The 16,873-nt window shown below is 35.7% G+C and overlaps 1 protein-coding gene across 1 annotated transcript; it reads left to right on the top strand.

The window, feature by feature from the left end:
* Positions 1–1,900: 1,900 nt before the first annotated feature.
* LOC113303624 (protein NRT1/ PTR FAMILY 6.4-like) lies at positions 1,901–4,575 on the top strand. The gene is made up of 5 exons (XM_026552674.1): positions 1,901–1,966; positions 2,088–2,202; positions 2,299–2,516; positions 2,622–3,169; positions 3,323–4,575. The coding sequence occupies exons 1-5, from the start codon at positions 1,964–1,966 to the stop codon at positions 4,227–4,229; spliced, it is 1,791 nt and encodes a 596-aa protein (XP_026408459.1). The 5' UTR covers positions 1,901–1,963; the 3' UTR covers positions 4,230–4,575.
* Positions 4,576–16,873: the final 12,298 nt, after the last annotated feature.

Genomic DNA, 16,873 nt, shown 5'->3' with positions numbered 1-16,873 from the left:
TTAACTTACGGTTTTGAGTTTTTCTGGTGTGTTTGCAATGACTTAGACATAATAGCCATCAAGGGGAGTGTCGATGTTTAATTATTTAAATGCCCTTGTCTCTAACTCTTGGGTTACATATGTATATTGGGGCACCAGGCGTTCGATATGCATAAATAAAGGCTTTACATCATGTATTCTATACACAATAATAAAATTCTCTCTTCTACTTTGTTTCTCTTCTTTATTTCATAACATCTCAAACATTAGGCAAGTTTTTTTCTCACCGGAGAAAAAAACACATTAGGCAAGTTTTTTATTTCTCTTCTTTATTTCATAACATCTCAACCATTAGGCCTTCGATATGTGTTGTTTAACGGCATACAACACATATCAAGTCATGGTTTGACTCATATGCTCACATCGAATAACTGCCCACATCAAAAATTTATCCGCAAAGATGTGCCCACGGTTATGGACCGGCAAAATGAGCACGGACATTATTTGTTGGCATTTTGATCGACAATTTTCCAATGAGCCTGACCGGTAGTATTTTCGATTTTCCTGCTAGATACCACTTGTGACGTTGAGGCCTGTGCTGGTGTGCTGATATAATGGTACGAAAAATACCATTTCACTTTTCCGAGACACCTAGTATGCTGAGTAAATTTTTGATGGGGGCGTTTTATGATGGAGACATGGGGACAAATCATGTCTTGACATGTGTTCTTCAATTAATTGTTTTAACAAATTCTGTTACCAAAAATATAAAGGATAAAATATCATCAATTAAGATAACCAGTATTTTCACCAAAAATACACTTTTTTATATATTTGGAAACAAAATTTGATGGAATCAATTTATACCAAAGACACGTGTCAAGACATGATTTGTCCTCCATGCCCCATCAAAAAACGCCCCATCAAATATTTTTCCTAGTATGCTCGGGTATCTTTATCTCAATTAGATACACGTACGTTTGCCAAAGGAGATAACGCGTCATACCTATGAATTCAACCACCTAACATCAATCCCTGCAATGGTCCCTGGAATTTTTGTTTGTTGCATGAAAATTCTGGCTTTACTGCCTCAAAGATCAGGCACAAGTGGCTCTTGTTCACCGAAGATCTATCAATCCCAACGTCCCATAATATATGTACTCTTGTCATGACACTGACTGCTGAATAGCCTTTTAGCTCATTCAACTTCTCCATGTGATAACTTAAAACATTGCTGAGAATTGAGATGTTTGACAGAAACAGAGAAGCTGCCGTCTAATACGCGAGGATTAGCCAGTTAGAAAGTCCACATCTCATACCTGCGTGTTTAGACAGTTTCTAAATATTTGGCAGAAAATTAGCCAGTTTCTAAAAAAAATTACCTCATATCAATCTTCTTAAAAAGATTCTTTTGGCTAAAAGTAGAAAACGAATCAGTAAGAAATAGAAGCATAGATATGTATACCCAAAGGTTCATTTTGTCCTTGTAAACTAGTAGTAAATTATTACGTACTATTAGCTCAAATAAAACAAACAGTGACATTGACATGGTAGTAAAGACGCACAAAATTTATGATTCCTGCATAGCACATGTATTAATCACGTAAAGCATTTGAGATGCTTCACCACCCTTGATTTTGTCATTTTCGATTGATGCAGCAAAAGATAAGGGTTATGCACACATCTAATTATTAAGATCAGTGTTTATATAGTGTATAGGATGATCACTTCCACCTGCTTTCTTCAAGTAGGTCCAAAATTTTAAAACTTTAGTTGGGTATAAAATGGTCCCATAATCTCAACCATTTGGCACCACTGAAAAAAGATGTGGTGACTAACAAAATTTTCTGGTTTCTCACACCTATCATTTCATCAATCATTCCTTCCCCTGCTTCTATCTTAAATACACTTGCAACAATTTCATTCATACAAAGTATTACAAACTTTTCATTCTTCTGTCTGTCTCTCTGCCTTTCTGTTAAACATGGTAATTACGCATTGTGCTAATAATCTCTGTTTTCTTACTAAGATGTAGTAGTACTGTTCATGAATTATGGATGAGTTAATCCTCTTTAACTTTACATGTATTTTCGTAAAATGTTCGACAGGTTTCAGCAGTATCCGACGTTGATGGTGAAGATATTGGAACAGTAGTGGACTTCCGAGGTCGACCTTTCGATAAATCTAGTACTGGTGGATGGCTTGCCGCAGGTCTTATCTTAGGTAAAATGTTCATCATTTCGGTCTGCATCGTCACATCTCCCTTTAAGTTTCTCCATGAATCTCCTCGACTGGTCTAACATGATCTTTTCTCTTTAGGTTCTGAACTTGCTGAGAGAATTTGCGTTGTTGGAATCTCGATGAATTTAGTGACATATTTAGTCGGAGATTTGCATATACCGACAGCAAAATCCGCAACAATTGTTACTAATTTCATGGGCAGTCTCAATCTTCTTGCACTTCTTGCTGGTTTCTTAGCTGATGCAAAGCTCGGCCGGTACTTGACAGTTGCGATATTTTCAACCATAACTGCTGTGGTAAGCATATAAATGTCATTTTGCATCATCTTCCAAGTATTTTCTTTCCAAACTAACATTAAGCGTTTTCGCATGCTGATTTTCACATTTTTCTGTTAAATCTAGGGAGCAACTTTGCTAACAGTAGCTACAAGCATCCCAAGTATGAGACCACCAGCTTGCGATGAGGTCAGAAGACAACACCACGAATGCATCCAAGCTACCGGGAGTCAGTTGGCGTTGCTATATGCTGCCTTATATGTAATTGCATTAGGTGGTGGTGGCATTAAATCAAACGTATCAGGTTTTGGGTCTGATCAATTTGATGTGAGAGATCCTAAAGAAAGAAAGGCTATGTTTTTCTTCTTCAACCGATTCTACTTCTGCATCAGTCTTGGATCTCTCTTTGCAGTGACAGTTTTAGTATATATACAAGATAACGTTGGGAGAGCGTGGGGGTATGGGATATCGGCTGGTGCCATGGCCATCGCCGTACTGGTACTGTTTGGTGGTACACCCGTTTATCGGTTAAGGACACCACAAGGAAGTCCACTTACTGTTATTTGGAGAGTGTTTTACTTGGCTTCTAGGAAGAGAAAACTGCCCTACCCTGCTCATCCTAGTCTCTTGAATGAGTATCATACCGCTAAAGTTTCTCATACGGAAAGACTAAGGTTAGTAATTGTTTATAAGTTGCAGCAAAAGTTTTCTATGTTTATGGCGGCATACGAATTAGCTGATGTCCGCTAATATATAAATAGTCTTTCATTTGATTTTTGATACTATACACACTAATATCTGTTTTTTTTTTTTGTAATCAACTGTAGGTGCCTGGATAAGGCAGCCATCGTAGATGCTAACGATAACGGGCAGCTAGAAAATGGGGCATACAACTCATGGGTTGTCTCTACAGTGACACAAGTGGAAGAAGTAAAAATGGTATTGAAACTCATCCCAATTTGGTCGACATGTATACTCTTCTGGACAGTATATTCTCAAATGACAACTTTATCAGTTGAACAAGCAACTTTCACGAATAGACATATTGGTTCATTCGTTTTCCCATCAGGATCAGTTTCGGTGTTTCTCACTCTGACGATCTTAATTTTCACTTCCCTTAACGAGAAAGTCATTGTCCCGATTGCTAGAAGATTTACCCATACTACTCAAGGAATTACAAGTCTTCAGAGAATTGGAATAGGACTAGTTTTCGCGATCATGGCTATGGTAGCATCTGCAATTGTTGAAAAACAAAGAAGGATTATCGCTGTTCGAGACCAAATTCAGATAAGTGTGTTTTGGTTAGTGCCTCAGTACTTTCTAGTTGGAGCTGGAGAAGGGTTCGCTTATGTCGGACAGCTGGAGTTTTTTATAAGAGAAGCTCCAGAGAGAATGAAATCTATGAGTACAGGGCTATTCCTTACTACAGTGGCAATGGGGTTCTACGTTAGTAGTTTATTAGTGTCTTTGGTGGATAAGATCACCCACAAGGGTTGGATCAGAAGTAATCTAAACAAAGCGAAGTTAGACTACTTTTTCTGGATGCTTGCAGTATTGGGAGTTTTGAACTTTCTGGTATTTCTTGTGTTTGCAATGAAGCATCAATACAAAGTAGAAAAACATTATGATAAAACCATGGAGGGTGATAATGAGAATGAGCTTAAAGATTGGAAAAATAATGGGAGTGTTATAGAAGAGTTTGAGAAGAAAGAAGCTGTTGAAGGTGTGTTTTAGGATTCGGTTTTTGCTTTCTTTATTGATTTCTTTTAAGGGCTATTTCATGTATAACAAGGTTGGGTGCCATAGAAGTGTATGTTGTACAAGTAGAAGTTTTTGTCATTTGTACATCCACGCAGAAGGTGTTTGATGATCCTTTTTTTTTTTTTTTATGTGATATAAAGGAGAGTGAATTGCTTTTAAGGTAAATAGTGTTTGAACTTTTGACTGGTGAATAGACTCTAGTCCAATGATTGAGTATTCACTCATGAGTGTTGATGGCTAGAGGTTTCATCATTTTCTCTACTATAAAGTTGCGCTTGTAATTTCGTCTCTTCTATTTAACGATACTTTTTAAAATTCAGTGGCTAAGTGAATGTGACATTAACAAGGTTAAACAAAACAAAAGCAAATGAGTCATGGGTTCTGAGTTGATTCTTCTCAAACCTCCCAATCATCTGCATGATATACATAGGGTGCTACATTTCCTTTCTTTTGATTGTCATCATAGAGTTAAAAGGGGATATTCTTTTAAATGGGTGAAAGTACTAAATTTTCATCACTGTTAAAGCATAATAACTTAAACTAAATCGGTTTCAATTTCATTCTCTCTTGCATACTTTTCCATCTACACATTCTTTTTAATTAAGCTTTTCATTCATATATTTCGAATTGAAATTTAAAGAAATTTTGGTTTTCCGGGTTTATAGGTCGATATGAATGTTCTGATTCTGAATAATCGACGTGTATGCATATACACGTCGGTTGATTCTGGTTTGATATTTTTGTGGTTGAAGAACATCAACACAAAATCGGTCAATCGAAAATTCATAACAACCGATTCTGGTTAAATGAAACAAAAAAATTTTCTTAGGATGCGGTCGTTGATTTGAACATTCATATTGACCAATTTCATAGTAAGAAAACGTTAATTCATTTTGTTGGTTTTAAGGCTATAATTAATCACTGATTCTTAGGATACCGTCGTTGATGTGGGCTTTCATATGGACCGATTCCTTATTAAGAAAATGTTGAGTTATTTTGTTGGTTTTAAGGCTATAATCACCCATTCTTGTTAACCATTTTTTCAATATGATTTTTGGGCAACAATTAACATATATCTCAATCTATATATGTCAATTCCTCGTGTTTTTGTGAATGAAGAACATCAGACCACATTCGGCATACGTGGGCTACTGTATTAGCCCGTTTTGATTTGAAGTTCTTGAAAAAATTCAATTTTTTTCATGCCTTGACGGTTAATTTTCGCTACTTAATTAATTCCGTAACTAACAATATTAAATAACTATAAATTATACTAATTGACACTAATTAACAAAGTTAGTTGAAATGTGATTTTTCATTTTACTTAAGAATGATTTTGTTTTGTCTTTTAAGACAGACCCCAGATTGGCCGATAAAGTAACAGGGACCTAAAAGAATATGTAAAACCGAGCTTAGCAAACACTGAGCCTCGTTTAACTCGAAAGAAAATATTCATGATATTGTAGGAGTTGTCGATCCAGTGGTGGAGATTATATTGTTGTATATGAACAGGTAATTCCTTGAGAAATTTGGTTACTGAAAATGCGAGGGTCTAACAACCACACCCAACAATTCGTTTGGAAATCTGAGAGGACTTACTCCAATATATTTTCTAGAGAATCAACTAGATAGTTAGACTCAATCTAGAGTAAAGTATATCAAAGAGTTTAATATCTCTAACTCTTAATTCAATCTACAATCAGCAAGCAGAAATCTGCGAGCCCGATTGAATATAAGAGGAGTAACTTGAACGGTACCAAAGACCAATGTTCAAGTGTCAATCAATGTAAATCAACAACCAAAGGTTGGATATTCTAATTGATTGATCTTAATGCACAACCCGTGATATTTCAATTATATAACAAAATATAATGCGGAAAAGAAATAACACAGACACAAGAATTTTGTTAACGAGGAAAACTGCAAATGCAGAAAAACCCCAGGACCTAGTCCAGTTTGAACACCACACTGTATTAAGCCGCTACAGCCTCTAGCCTACTACCAATTAACTTCGGACTAGACTGTAGTTGAACCCTAATCAATCTCACATTGATTCAAGGTACAGTTGCGTTCCTTACGTCTCTGATCCCAGCAGGATACTACGTACTTGATTCCCTTAGTTGATCTCACCCACAACCAAGAGTTTCTACGACCCAAAGTCGAAGACTTGATAAACAAATTTGTCTCACATAGAAAAGTCTATAGATTGAATAAATCTGTCTCCCACAGAAATACCGAAGAGTTTTTGTTCTGTCTTTTGATAAATCAAGGTGAACAGGAATCAATTGATAAACCGGTCTTATATTCCCGAAGAACAACCCAATATTATCAATCACCTCACAATAATCTTAATCGACTAGCGAAACAAGATATTGTGGAATCACAAACGATCAGAAGAAGATATTTGTGATTACTTTTATCTTGCCTATCAGAGAAATTAATCTCGAGTCAATTATTTCAATTGTACTCAATACGATAGAATCGGGCAAGATAAGAACACGCAACTACAAAGAGAATAGTTGGGTCTGGCTTTACAATCCCAATGACGTCTTTTAAGTCGTTAACCTACAGGGTCTCGAAGAAACCTAAGGTTAAAGGAGAATCGACATTATGCAACTAGTAACATACAGGAGGTGTAGGGATTAGGTTTCCAAGTTGGTAGAGTTCTCCTTTATATAGTTTTCAAATCAGGGTTTGCAATCTAAGTTACCTTAACAAAGCATTCAATATTAACCGTTAGATGAAAAACCTGATTCAACCAAGCTAATATCTTTCAACCGTTAGATCGAACTTAGCTTGTTACACACAAATGAAATGTACCCTCATTTAGGTTTATATAACCGTACCCAAACGTGTACACCATGTTGGCTCACAAATAGTTAACCGAGGTTAGCCATATGATTACTCTCATATCAACCTTATTCATCTTAACCATAACTAGTTCAAATGACTCAAATGAAACTAGTTAAAGAGTTGTTCAATTGTTATATTCTCATAGAATTATACAAGAACACAATTGAAGCAAAGTCGGTTTGATACACTCGAATCAATTCATGAACATTATAGCCACGGTTTGCAAAGATTCCATTCCTTATTTTATAAATGTTTATGTTCATGTACATAACCGATTTTAGAACTTTAACCGTTAAGTATGCAAACGAGTACGCATACTAGAAATACCCGGACTAAGATTAGGTTTCGCAAGTACGCAAATAGGTACGCGAACTTTCAATCCCAGCAGAAATTCTCGGACATGAACCTGTAAACCAATACGCATACTTAGGTTCCCGGATTTCTCAAACCAACAGGTATGCAAACGGGTGCGCATACTATGGTTCCCGGACATGGATTACATATGTGAAAGAGTGCACAACATAACAAATCCAATAATGGTTAAGTGTTCTAAACTTTTATTTCAATCATTGAAACTTTCATAGAGGATGACAATAGCCATTTTCACACACTATTAGCATCAAATCAATTTTCAAGATATTGAAATAATCATAACGAAACATTCCAAGACTACGCCAAATGATTGTATCACACAAATGTAAGATGTTACTCGGCAATTTTCACATGATATAAGATGAACTTGGTCGAAGCAAAAGCTTGCGAATACATATTTCGAGAAATATGTAAGCGAGATAAACTCAGCTCGAAATCTCAAATGTGTATATAGAAAACTATATCGTAATACGACTTATGTCTCAATATAGGATATAGAGTAGAAATAGATTTTCCAAGTGATAGATGAGTTTCAGTCTCCACATACCTTTTGTCGATGAAGTTCCACAAGCTCCCCTTAGTAGTTCTTCGTCTTCAAATGATGAACGTCGTGAAGTCTAAGCTCAACTACACAATCTATGTCCTAGTCCGAGACATCTATAAATAGGCTAGAAATCAAGACTTATAGTTTTGATCACTAACATTGACAAACATGCTTGAGATAGCAACGCATGCGAGTTCAACCGAGCAGTGCTCTAACAATCTCCCCTTTTGTCAATTTTAGTGACAAAACTATCAATACATATGGATTACAAAATAATTAAAAATTATAGCTTCTCATCCAAATGCTTGATCTCCTTGACATCTTCAACACGACTCGAAAACTTCGTCACTTCCAAGTACTCCATGATCTTAAACGTGTTCAACTCAGCATCATAGTTATTGAAGATCCGTAGCGATAACAATGAGAAAACAAATGCTCTTATACAGTGTCATAGTATTATTACACAACATCAAAGTTCAGTTGTATCAAAACTTTGACAACAATACTATGGTGATATCTATCACTCCCCCTTACTCAATACTTCATCTCGACATGAAAACCACTCCCCCTTACATAATGATCCGTAAACCATATGTATTTGTAGTATGAAACTACACATTAATTCTCCCCCTTTTTGTCAATATAAATTTTCAAAGGTACGAAAACTAGTGGGATCCTCATGAAATTCTCATAGAGATACTTCATGACCAAAACAGAATAACATACCAACTTATTTAGATGCAATCATAAAGCCGAAGCTAAATGCATTCACCAAGGAGTTTATAAAGATACAAGATAACCCCTATAATATTCCACAACCGCACTCCACACAAAGATTTATCAATAAAGCACAAGTTCAAAAAGAACTCTCTCCCATAATATGTCATTCCCGAAAGAACAACAAAGGAGACCTTTCTTTTAGAAGGAAAGAAGGATTTCTTTGGACTTAACCAAATCACATGAAACATGTATTTGAATCCAAAAATCTCAATTGTATTAACCACAAAAATGATCAATTCAATTGTTCATGCTCGACAAAAGAGAACTTACGGAGCAACACAGTATATGCACAACAATGTGGATCGGAGATCGACCAATACTGCGGAATATACAAGGATTCATTCTATTTTTCATCATTATTTGCACAATGACATATAATAGACTTAATCCTTGTAAACAAAATTGTATCCTTTCTTTCATCAAAATTTGCTTAATGACATAAAAGGCTTTAACTTTTGTTTGTCAAAAGTTCATTCTATCTTTTCTCAATACTTTCATACCGACATAATAGAGATAAATTTTGAACAAGTATGGGACATTCACAGGTTCACGGACGTAAACAACATATCTCATAACAATTTGCAATATATAAAATCATAAAGATTAAAAATTGCAAAAATCATTTTCCAAAAAACTTAGAATTTAAATAAATAAATCTAAAAACATGAAGATGAAAACGTTGGACATAGCTATGTGTACTCACAATAATGGCTATTCCAAACCCTAGTAATCCTTCTAAAACACAATAAATAAATTCTCATAATAAGTTTCCAAGACAAAATAAATCAAAGACAACTCTAAAACCAAGAATCAATCACAAGTGATAATCAGAGTTCCGGTACGGAAGTTTCACTGGTTCCAAGACCTTCAAGGCGCTTGTGACAGACAGAATTGACAGCTTCTTCAGACACGGCATTGAGACGGTCCTTAAGTTGTGTCTTCACTAGAGAAAGTTATGTGTTGACCTTTATCAATTCAGTTCTTAACCTATCTAGCTCTTTTAGAGTGTTAACAAGCGACAGTTTTGCATCGTTAAACTGACCGATGAAGTTTTGAACAACTTCATTAGAAATATCTTCATCATCCTCAATATCAGACAAGTTATTAGGAGATTGAAAAGACGTGTCATCAACTTCCACGATAGTTTATTTCTCCTTCTCCTTGAGTGAGAGACCAAAACCCTTATAAAGAAAACCTCTTGGAAAATAACAAGTTCCCGGAGGTGATGTCGTTCTTGAAAAAGAAAAGTAGCCTGAAGTATACGTACTTTTCAAAAGTCGGGTTTGTATTTATAAGGTTTCACAGAAACCAAAAGATTAGGGTTTTCAAAGTCGGTTCGTGACATGTAACAAGGATACTCGTACGAATACAAACTTGGACCATTAATCATGGACGACTCAAAAAGAGAAAGACTCAATTAATACGACTATACAACGATAATGTTTGCCTGTGTGAGAAAACTCACAGATCTTAGCTCAATAAAAATTGTATTCTTACAGGAGAACAATTTTAGAGTAAGGGTAGCAATTTTGACACAACAAAAAGATTTAAGATTACAACAACAACGACTTGTCAAAAACAAAGTACAAATACTTAAGCAGAAGTGTTTGTCAATGATCATCCAGCTAAGATCGATAAGAGAATAGCATAGAAAGTCAGAGAAACATTTTTCCATCAAGTATACCTGAATAAATCTCACTCTGTCAGGATTTTTATTAAGAGTGAGGTTTCTACCTTGCGATTAATTAGCACAAGTATGAGCCTTGAGCTCATTAAATGAACGTTGTTTTCAGGTTAAACCTCTTTTTCCTGATCTTTGAAGGAAAACCATTATGATGTGAAAAGTTATCATAAAAAATTTACTATCATCAAAATATGACGCATAGTGTTGATTCTTACCTGAAGAATTTTGGCCAGAGAGAGTTGACAACCTGGATATAATTTCTTTATGTCCTTCAATTATACTTTTTAGGTTGATTTCCAGTTTTCCATTGCATCCTTCTTCTGGTACCTTTTTCACATCATCAACAACATAATCTCCCTTCTTACTTGAAGAATATCCATGAGATTTTCTTCGACGAAATGGTTTAGGAAGACTGTTTCTCATTTGAACATTTGAGGAACACATTAAACTGACTTTCCTGGTGGAGTACACAGGGTGAGTACTAAAACCGATAGGTTTAGACATCTGAATGTCAGTTAAACCTTTAAGAATTAAATCTAAGGTGCGTTGGAGACGAAAAATAGAATTTTCATTCAACTTAGAATTCTTCTTTTGTTCACCAAGCCCTTTTGAATCACAAAAGAGACACACTTTCTGATCACCTGAGTGATTAGACAGAACAGTCTTAACACCATCGTTGGGAGACTTCCTTCCGTGTGATGTGGATATTCCTTGAAACTGGTTCTTTTACACCTGTCTTATAGGTGGACAGGTGCATATCATTTTCAACAGGAAGGGATTTTGGTTTTACTTCTGAAACTGATTCTTTTACAGTTAGATCAGAGGTAATAGGTATGGTGGACTCTTTGGAACACTCTTGTAAGGAGATTTTACTTAAGAGATGTTCAATTTTCAAAGAATCCTTTTTGAGTTTTTCCTCAAGTAGAGTTCGTGAAGAATAGACTAAGACAATTTCCTCTTGAAGGACCTTTAGACGAGAGTCACACTCATTTACAACTCCAACAAGACTACTGACTTTGTGTTTTAATCGGTTGACATCATTAGCCTAGTTTCTAACGAGTTTTAGAATCACATCACTCTATTTGGATGCATTCCTTTCAACTTCAGAGTCAAACTCGTCTAGTCAGGAAAACACTTGTCAATGTAAGTTTGTTTCCTTGGAACACAAGGTTCTTCTATATTCGAGATTGACAAATCTTTCTCTTTAATAGACTTCAAAGAAACATAACTTTTATTTCTGAAGATGTGTTTATTAGAGACAACATCGTCCATCCTCAGATCGCTACAAACACAGACTTATGAGGTTTTTAATGTGTTTTCCTGCTTTGATACTAATTGAAAAAGCGGGGGTCTATCAACCACACCCAACAATTCGTTTGGCAATCTGAGAGGACTTACTCCAATATACTTTCTAGAGAATCAACTAGATAGTCAGACTCAATCTAGAGTAAAGTATATCAAAGAGTTTAATATCTCTAACTCTTAATTCAATCTTCAATCAGCAAACAGAAATCCGCGAGCCCGATTGAATATAAGAGGAGTAACTTGAACGGTACCAAAGACCAATGTTCAAGTGTCAATCAATGTAAATCAACAACCAAAGGTTGGATATTCTAATTGATTAATCTTAACGCACAACCTGTGATATTTCAATTATATAACAAAATATAATGCGGAAAAGAAATAACACAGACACCAGAATTTTGTTCACGAGGAAATCCGCAAATGCAGATAAGCCCCGGGACCTAGTCCAGTTTGAACACCATATTGTATTAAGCCGCTACAGACTCTAGCCTACTACCAATTAACTTCGGACTGGATTGTAGTTGAACCGTAATCAATCTCACACTAAAACAAGGTACAGTTGCATTCTTTACGTCTCTGATCCCAGCAGGATACTATGCACTTGATTCCCTTAGTTGATCTCACCCACAACCAAGAGTTACTACGACCCAAAGTCAAAGGCTTGATAAACAAATCTGTCTCACACAGAAAAGTCTATAGATTGAATAAATATGTCTCCCACAGAAATACCTAAGAGTTTTTGTTCCGTCTTTTGATAAATCAAGGTGAACAGGAACCAATTGATAAACCGGTCTTATATTCCTGAAGAACAACCTAGTATTATCAATCACCTCACAATAATCTTAATCGACTAGCGAAACAAGATATTGTGGAATCACAAACAATGAGACGAAGATGTTTGTGATTACTTTTATCTTGCCTATCGGAGAAATTAATGTCGAGTTAATTATTTCAATTGTACTCAATACGATAGAATCGGGCAGGATCAGAACACGCAACTACAACGAGAATAGTTGGGTCTGGCTTCACAATCCTAGTGAAGCCTTTGAAGTCGTTAACCAACATAATCTCAAATAAACCTAAGGTTAAAGGAGAATCTACTCTAGTTTATGCAACTAGTAACACACATGAGGTGTGGGGATTAGGTTTCCCAGTTGCTAGAGTTCTCCTTTATATAGTTTTCAAATCAGGGTTTGCAATTTAAGTTACCTTGCTAACAAAGCATTCAATATTCACTGTTAGATGAAAAACCTGATTCAACCAAGCTAATATCTTTGAAACGTTAGATCGAACTTAGCTTGTTACACACAAATGAAATGTACCCTCATTTAGGTTTATTTAACCGTACCCAAACGTGTACACCATGTTGTCTCACAAATAGTTAACCGAGGTTAGCCATATGATTACTCTCATATCAACCTTATTCATCTTAACAAAAATAGTTCAAATGACTCAAATGAAACTAGTTAAAGAGTTGTTTAATTTCTATATTCTCATAGAATTATACAAGAATACAATTGAAGCAAAATCGGTTTGATTCACTCGAATTAATTCATGAATATTATAGCCATGGTTTGCAAAAATTGCATTCCTTATTTTATAAATGTTTATGTTGATGTATATAACCGATTTTAGAAATCTAACCTTCAAGTATGCAAACGGGTACGCATACTTGAAATACCCGGGCTAAGATTGGGTTTCGCCAGTATGCAAACGGGTACGTGAACTTTCAATCCCAGCAGAATTCTCGGACATGAACCTGTACACCAGTACGCATACTTAGGTTCCCGGATTTCTCAAACCAACAGGTACGCAAACAGTTGTGCATACTATGGTTCCCGGACATGGATTACATATGTGCAAGAGTGCACAACATGACATATCCAATAATGGTTAAGTGTTCTAAACTCTTATTTCAATCATTGAAACTTTCTTAGAGGATGACAATAGCCGTTTTCATACACTATTAGCATCAAAGCAATTTTCAAGATATTGAAATAATCATAACGAAACATTCCAAGACTACACCAAATGATTGTATCACACAAACCATGTAAGATGTTACTCGGAAATTTTCACATGATATAAGATGAACTTGGTCGAAGCGAAAGCTTTCCAACACATATTTCGAGAAATATGTAAGCGAGATAAACTCAGCTCGAAATCTCAAATGTGTATATAGAAAACTATATCGTAATACGACTTATGTCTCAATATAGAAGATAGAGTAAATATAGAATTTCCAAGTGATAGATGAGTTTCAGCCTCCACATACCTTTTGTCGATAAAGTTCCACAAGCTCCCCTTAGTAGTTCTTCGTCTTCAAATGATGAACGCCGTGAAGTCTAAGCTCAACTACACAATCTATGTCCTAGTCCGAGACATCTATAAATAGGCTAGAAATCAAGACTTATATTTTTGATCACTAACATTGACAAACATGCTTGAAATAGCAACGCATGCGAGTTAGAACGAGCAGCGCTCTAACAGTTACCCCTGCAGCAGTCTTGAATGTGATGATCAAAATCTTTTTTGATGGTATAAATGATGAAATTTGTTAGAAAATATAAAAGGGTTCAGTTTAATTCAATTTAATTAAGATGAGTCCTTAATTTTATGATTTTATATATGGTATAGTGTGACTTCTTGAATACTATATGCCCCCCAAATACCTTGCTTCTTCGTCCTGGAAATGTATTTATGCTATCAAGAAAAACGACTATATCTTTTATTTCTTGAATTGTATATGATGATTCCCTTATCGATCTTTGGTGTGACAACTGGATTCTTGTACAAGAAAATATTATCCCTAATCCTCACTTCATCCCTGATCTTTATTTTAAAGTTGCTCATTTTGTTGATCCAGATATTTGTGTTCAGAATTAAATTAATCTCAATTTCCCTTTGACCAAAGTTTTTGTAAGAAATTTGCTTTAGTCTCATTGAGTCTTATCTTTACTCCTAATTAGAAGGTTTGAGATCATAATTCGTCATATCAGGTATTAGTATCGTATCGGCCCTCACAAATACGTATATTATATAGTGGTGTCGGTGATACTGATTGTTGCTGACTATAATTGATCAAAATTAATCGATTTTCATCTAAGGTATTATCATCCATATCATATAGGTTTTGAAAAAGCGGGGGTCTAACAACACCACCCAATATTTCGCTTAACAATCTGTATGGACTAACTCCGAAATACTTTGCTAGAGAATCAACTAGACAGTCATACTCAATCTAGATAAAAGTATCTCAAGGAGTTAATATCTCTCTCTTTATTTGATTTTTACTCAAGATAAAAACAATAGCGAGTCTTTATCAAATACAAGGAATAAGTTGGATGGTACCAAAGACCAATGTCCAAGGATCAATCAATATCAATCAACAACCAAAGGTTGGATTTCCAATTGATAATCACGAACGCACAACCTGTATTATTTCAATTATATAAAATATAATGCGGAAAAGAAATAATACAGACACCAGAAGTTTTGTTAACGAGGAAACCTCAAATACAGAAAAACCCCGAGACCTAGTCCAGATTGAATACACATTGTATTAAGCCGCTACAGACACTAGCCTACTCCAAGCTAACTTCAGACTGGACTATAGTTGAACCCCAATCAGTCTCCCACCGATCCAAGGTACAGTTGTACTCCTACGCCTCTGATCCCAGCAGGATACTGCGCACTTGATTCCCTTTGCTGATCTCAACCACAACCAAGAGTTGCTGCAACCCAAAATCGCAGACTTGATAATAAACAAATCTGTCTCATACAGAAAAGTCTATCAAAGGATAAATCAGTCTCCCACAGATAAACCCTAGGTTTTGTTCCATCTTAAGATATGAAATCAAGGTGAACAGGAACCAATTGATAATCCAGTCTTATATTCCCGAAGAACAACCTAGATTAATCAATCAACTCTTTACAATCCTTCCTGACTACACATGCGGTTTGTCGAGGAATCACAAACAGTGAGACGAAGATGTTTGTGACTTCTTTATCTTGCCTATCGGAGAACTATCACGATCTCAAGCCAATCAAAGATTTTACTCGTACGATAGAAGATGGAAGATCAGATCACACAACTACGATAAAGGTAGTATCGGTCTGGCTTCCCAATCCCAATGAAGTGTTTAAGTCGTTAACTTGGTTTTAGAAAAGAAAACCAAAGGTTAAGGGAGTGTAGATGGTGGATTTTCGACAAGGGATAAAATCGTAAACCCATAATTATACGAACTTCTGATCCAGCAATCAGACGTGAGTATTGAGACGCATGTCTCTCATCAAATCTCTGACTGAGAATACTGTCTCTCAGAGTATATGCAGATATGTAGCCTCTTAGCTGAGGCAACGGCATATCTCATGATTACTGAGCAATTTCGGTAATTACTTCTATATAGAATCGCAACATTAGACGGCTCCTAGACAGATTGCCTGCTAGTATAGAGCAATAACGTCTTCAGGATGTAACAATAGTTTTCCATGACTATATAAAAGAAATATGACGCTTCAACAAGCTCATATTGCTCAATTCTTGAATAATTAATGCTCCTAGATAATCGTACTAGTATAGAGCCATTAGTTAATTATTCTTAAAATCATTAGATTCATCACTGAATCTCTGGAAAATATTCAATATTTTCGTAATATTTCGTTACTTCAATTTATGGTTTTTCCCAGCAGAATTCCATGGGTTAGTAATAAATATTCAACGTACGGGCGTCTGAGATACCTTCGAGTAAGCCCCGACTCAAATGGTGCAAGTGTACTCAACAATGATGCACCTGAATGCACGAATGAGTATTTCAAAATACGACGAGACGATGAACCTACGCAAAATAGGAAAGAAAATAATAAATAATAAAATATTGACCAAGGCGCTGGGGGACTGGGCTCACCGACCGGCCGGCCGTGCCGTGACCAGTCCCACGCCCAGTTTTATATTTTATCATATTTTTGTTATTTTCCTTGATCTTATGAAAATCCTTTCATTTGAGCAAATATCTTTCATTTTAAAGAAACTCCTCAGTTTCATGGTGTTTCCTTCGCACCAAGGAAATAATATAAAAT

Source organism: Papaver somniferum, chromosome 1 (genome assembly GCF_003573695.1).
Source record: "Papaver somniferum cultivar HN1 chromosome 1, ASM357369v1, whole genome shotgun sequence".
Lineage (NCBI taxonomy): Eukaryota > Viridiplantae > Streptophyta > Magnoliopsida > Ranunculales > Papaveraceae > Papaver > Papaver somniferum.
This window is presented reverse-complemented; position numbering and strand designations above follow the sequence as displayed.

Excerpts from the sequence above, each read along its gene's own strand:
- LOC113303624 (XM_026552674.1), top strand. Across the intron at positions 2,517-2,621 it reads TTTCAACCATAACTGCTGTG|GGAGCAACTTTGCTAACAGT; the intron begins GTAAGCATATAA and ends TGTTAAATCTAG. Across the intron at positions 3,170-3,322 it reads TCTCATACGGAAAGACTAAG|GTGCCTGGATAAGGCAGCCA; the intron begins GTTAGTAATTGT and ends AATCAACTGTAG.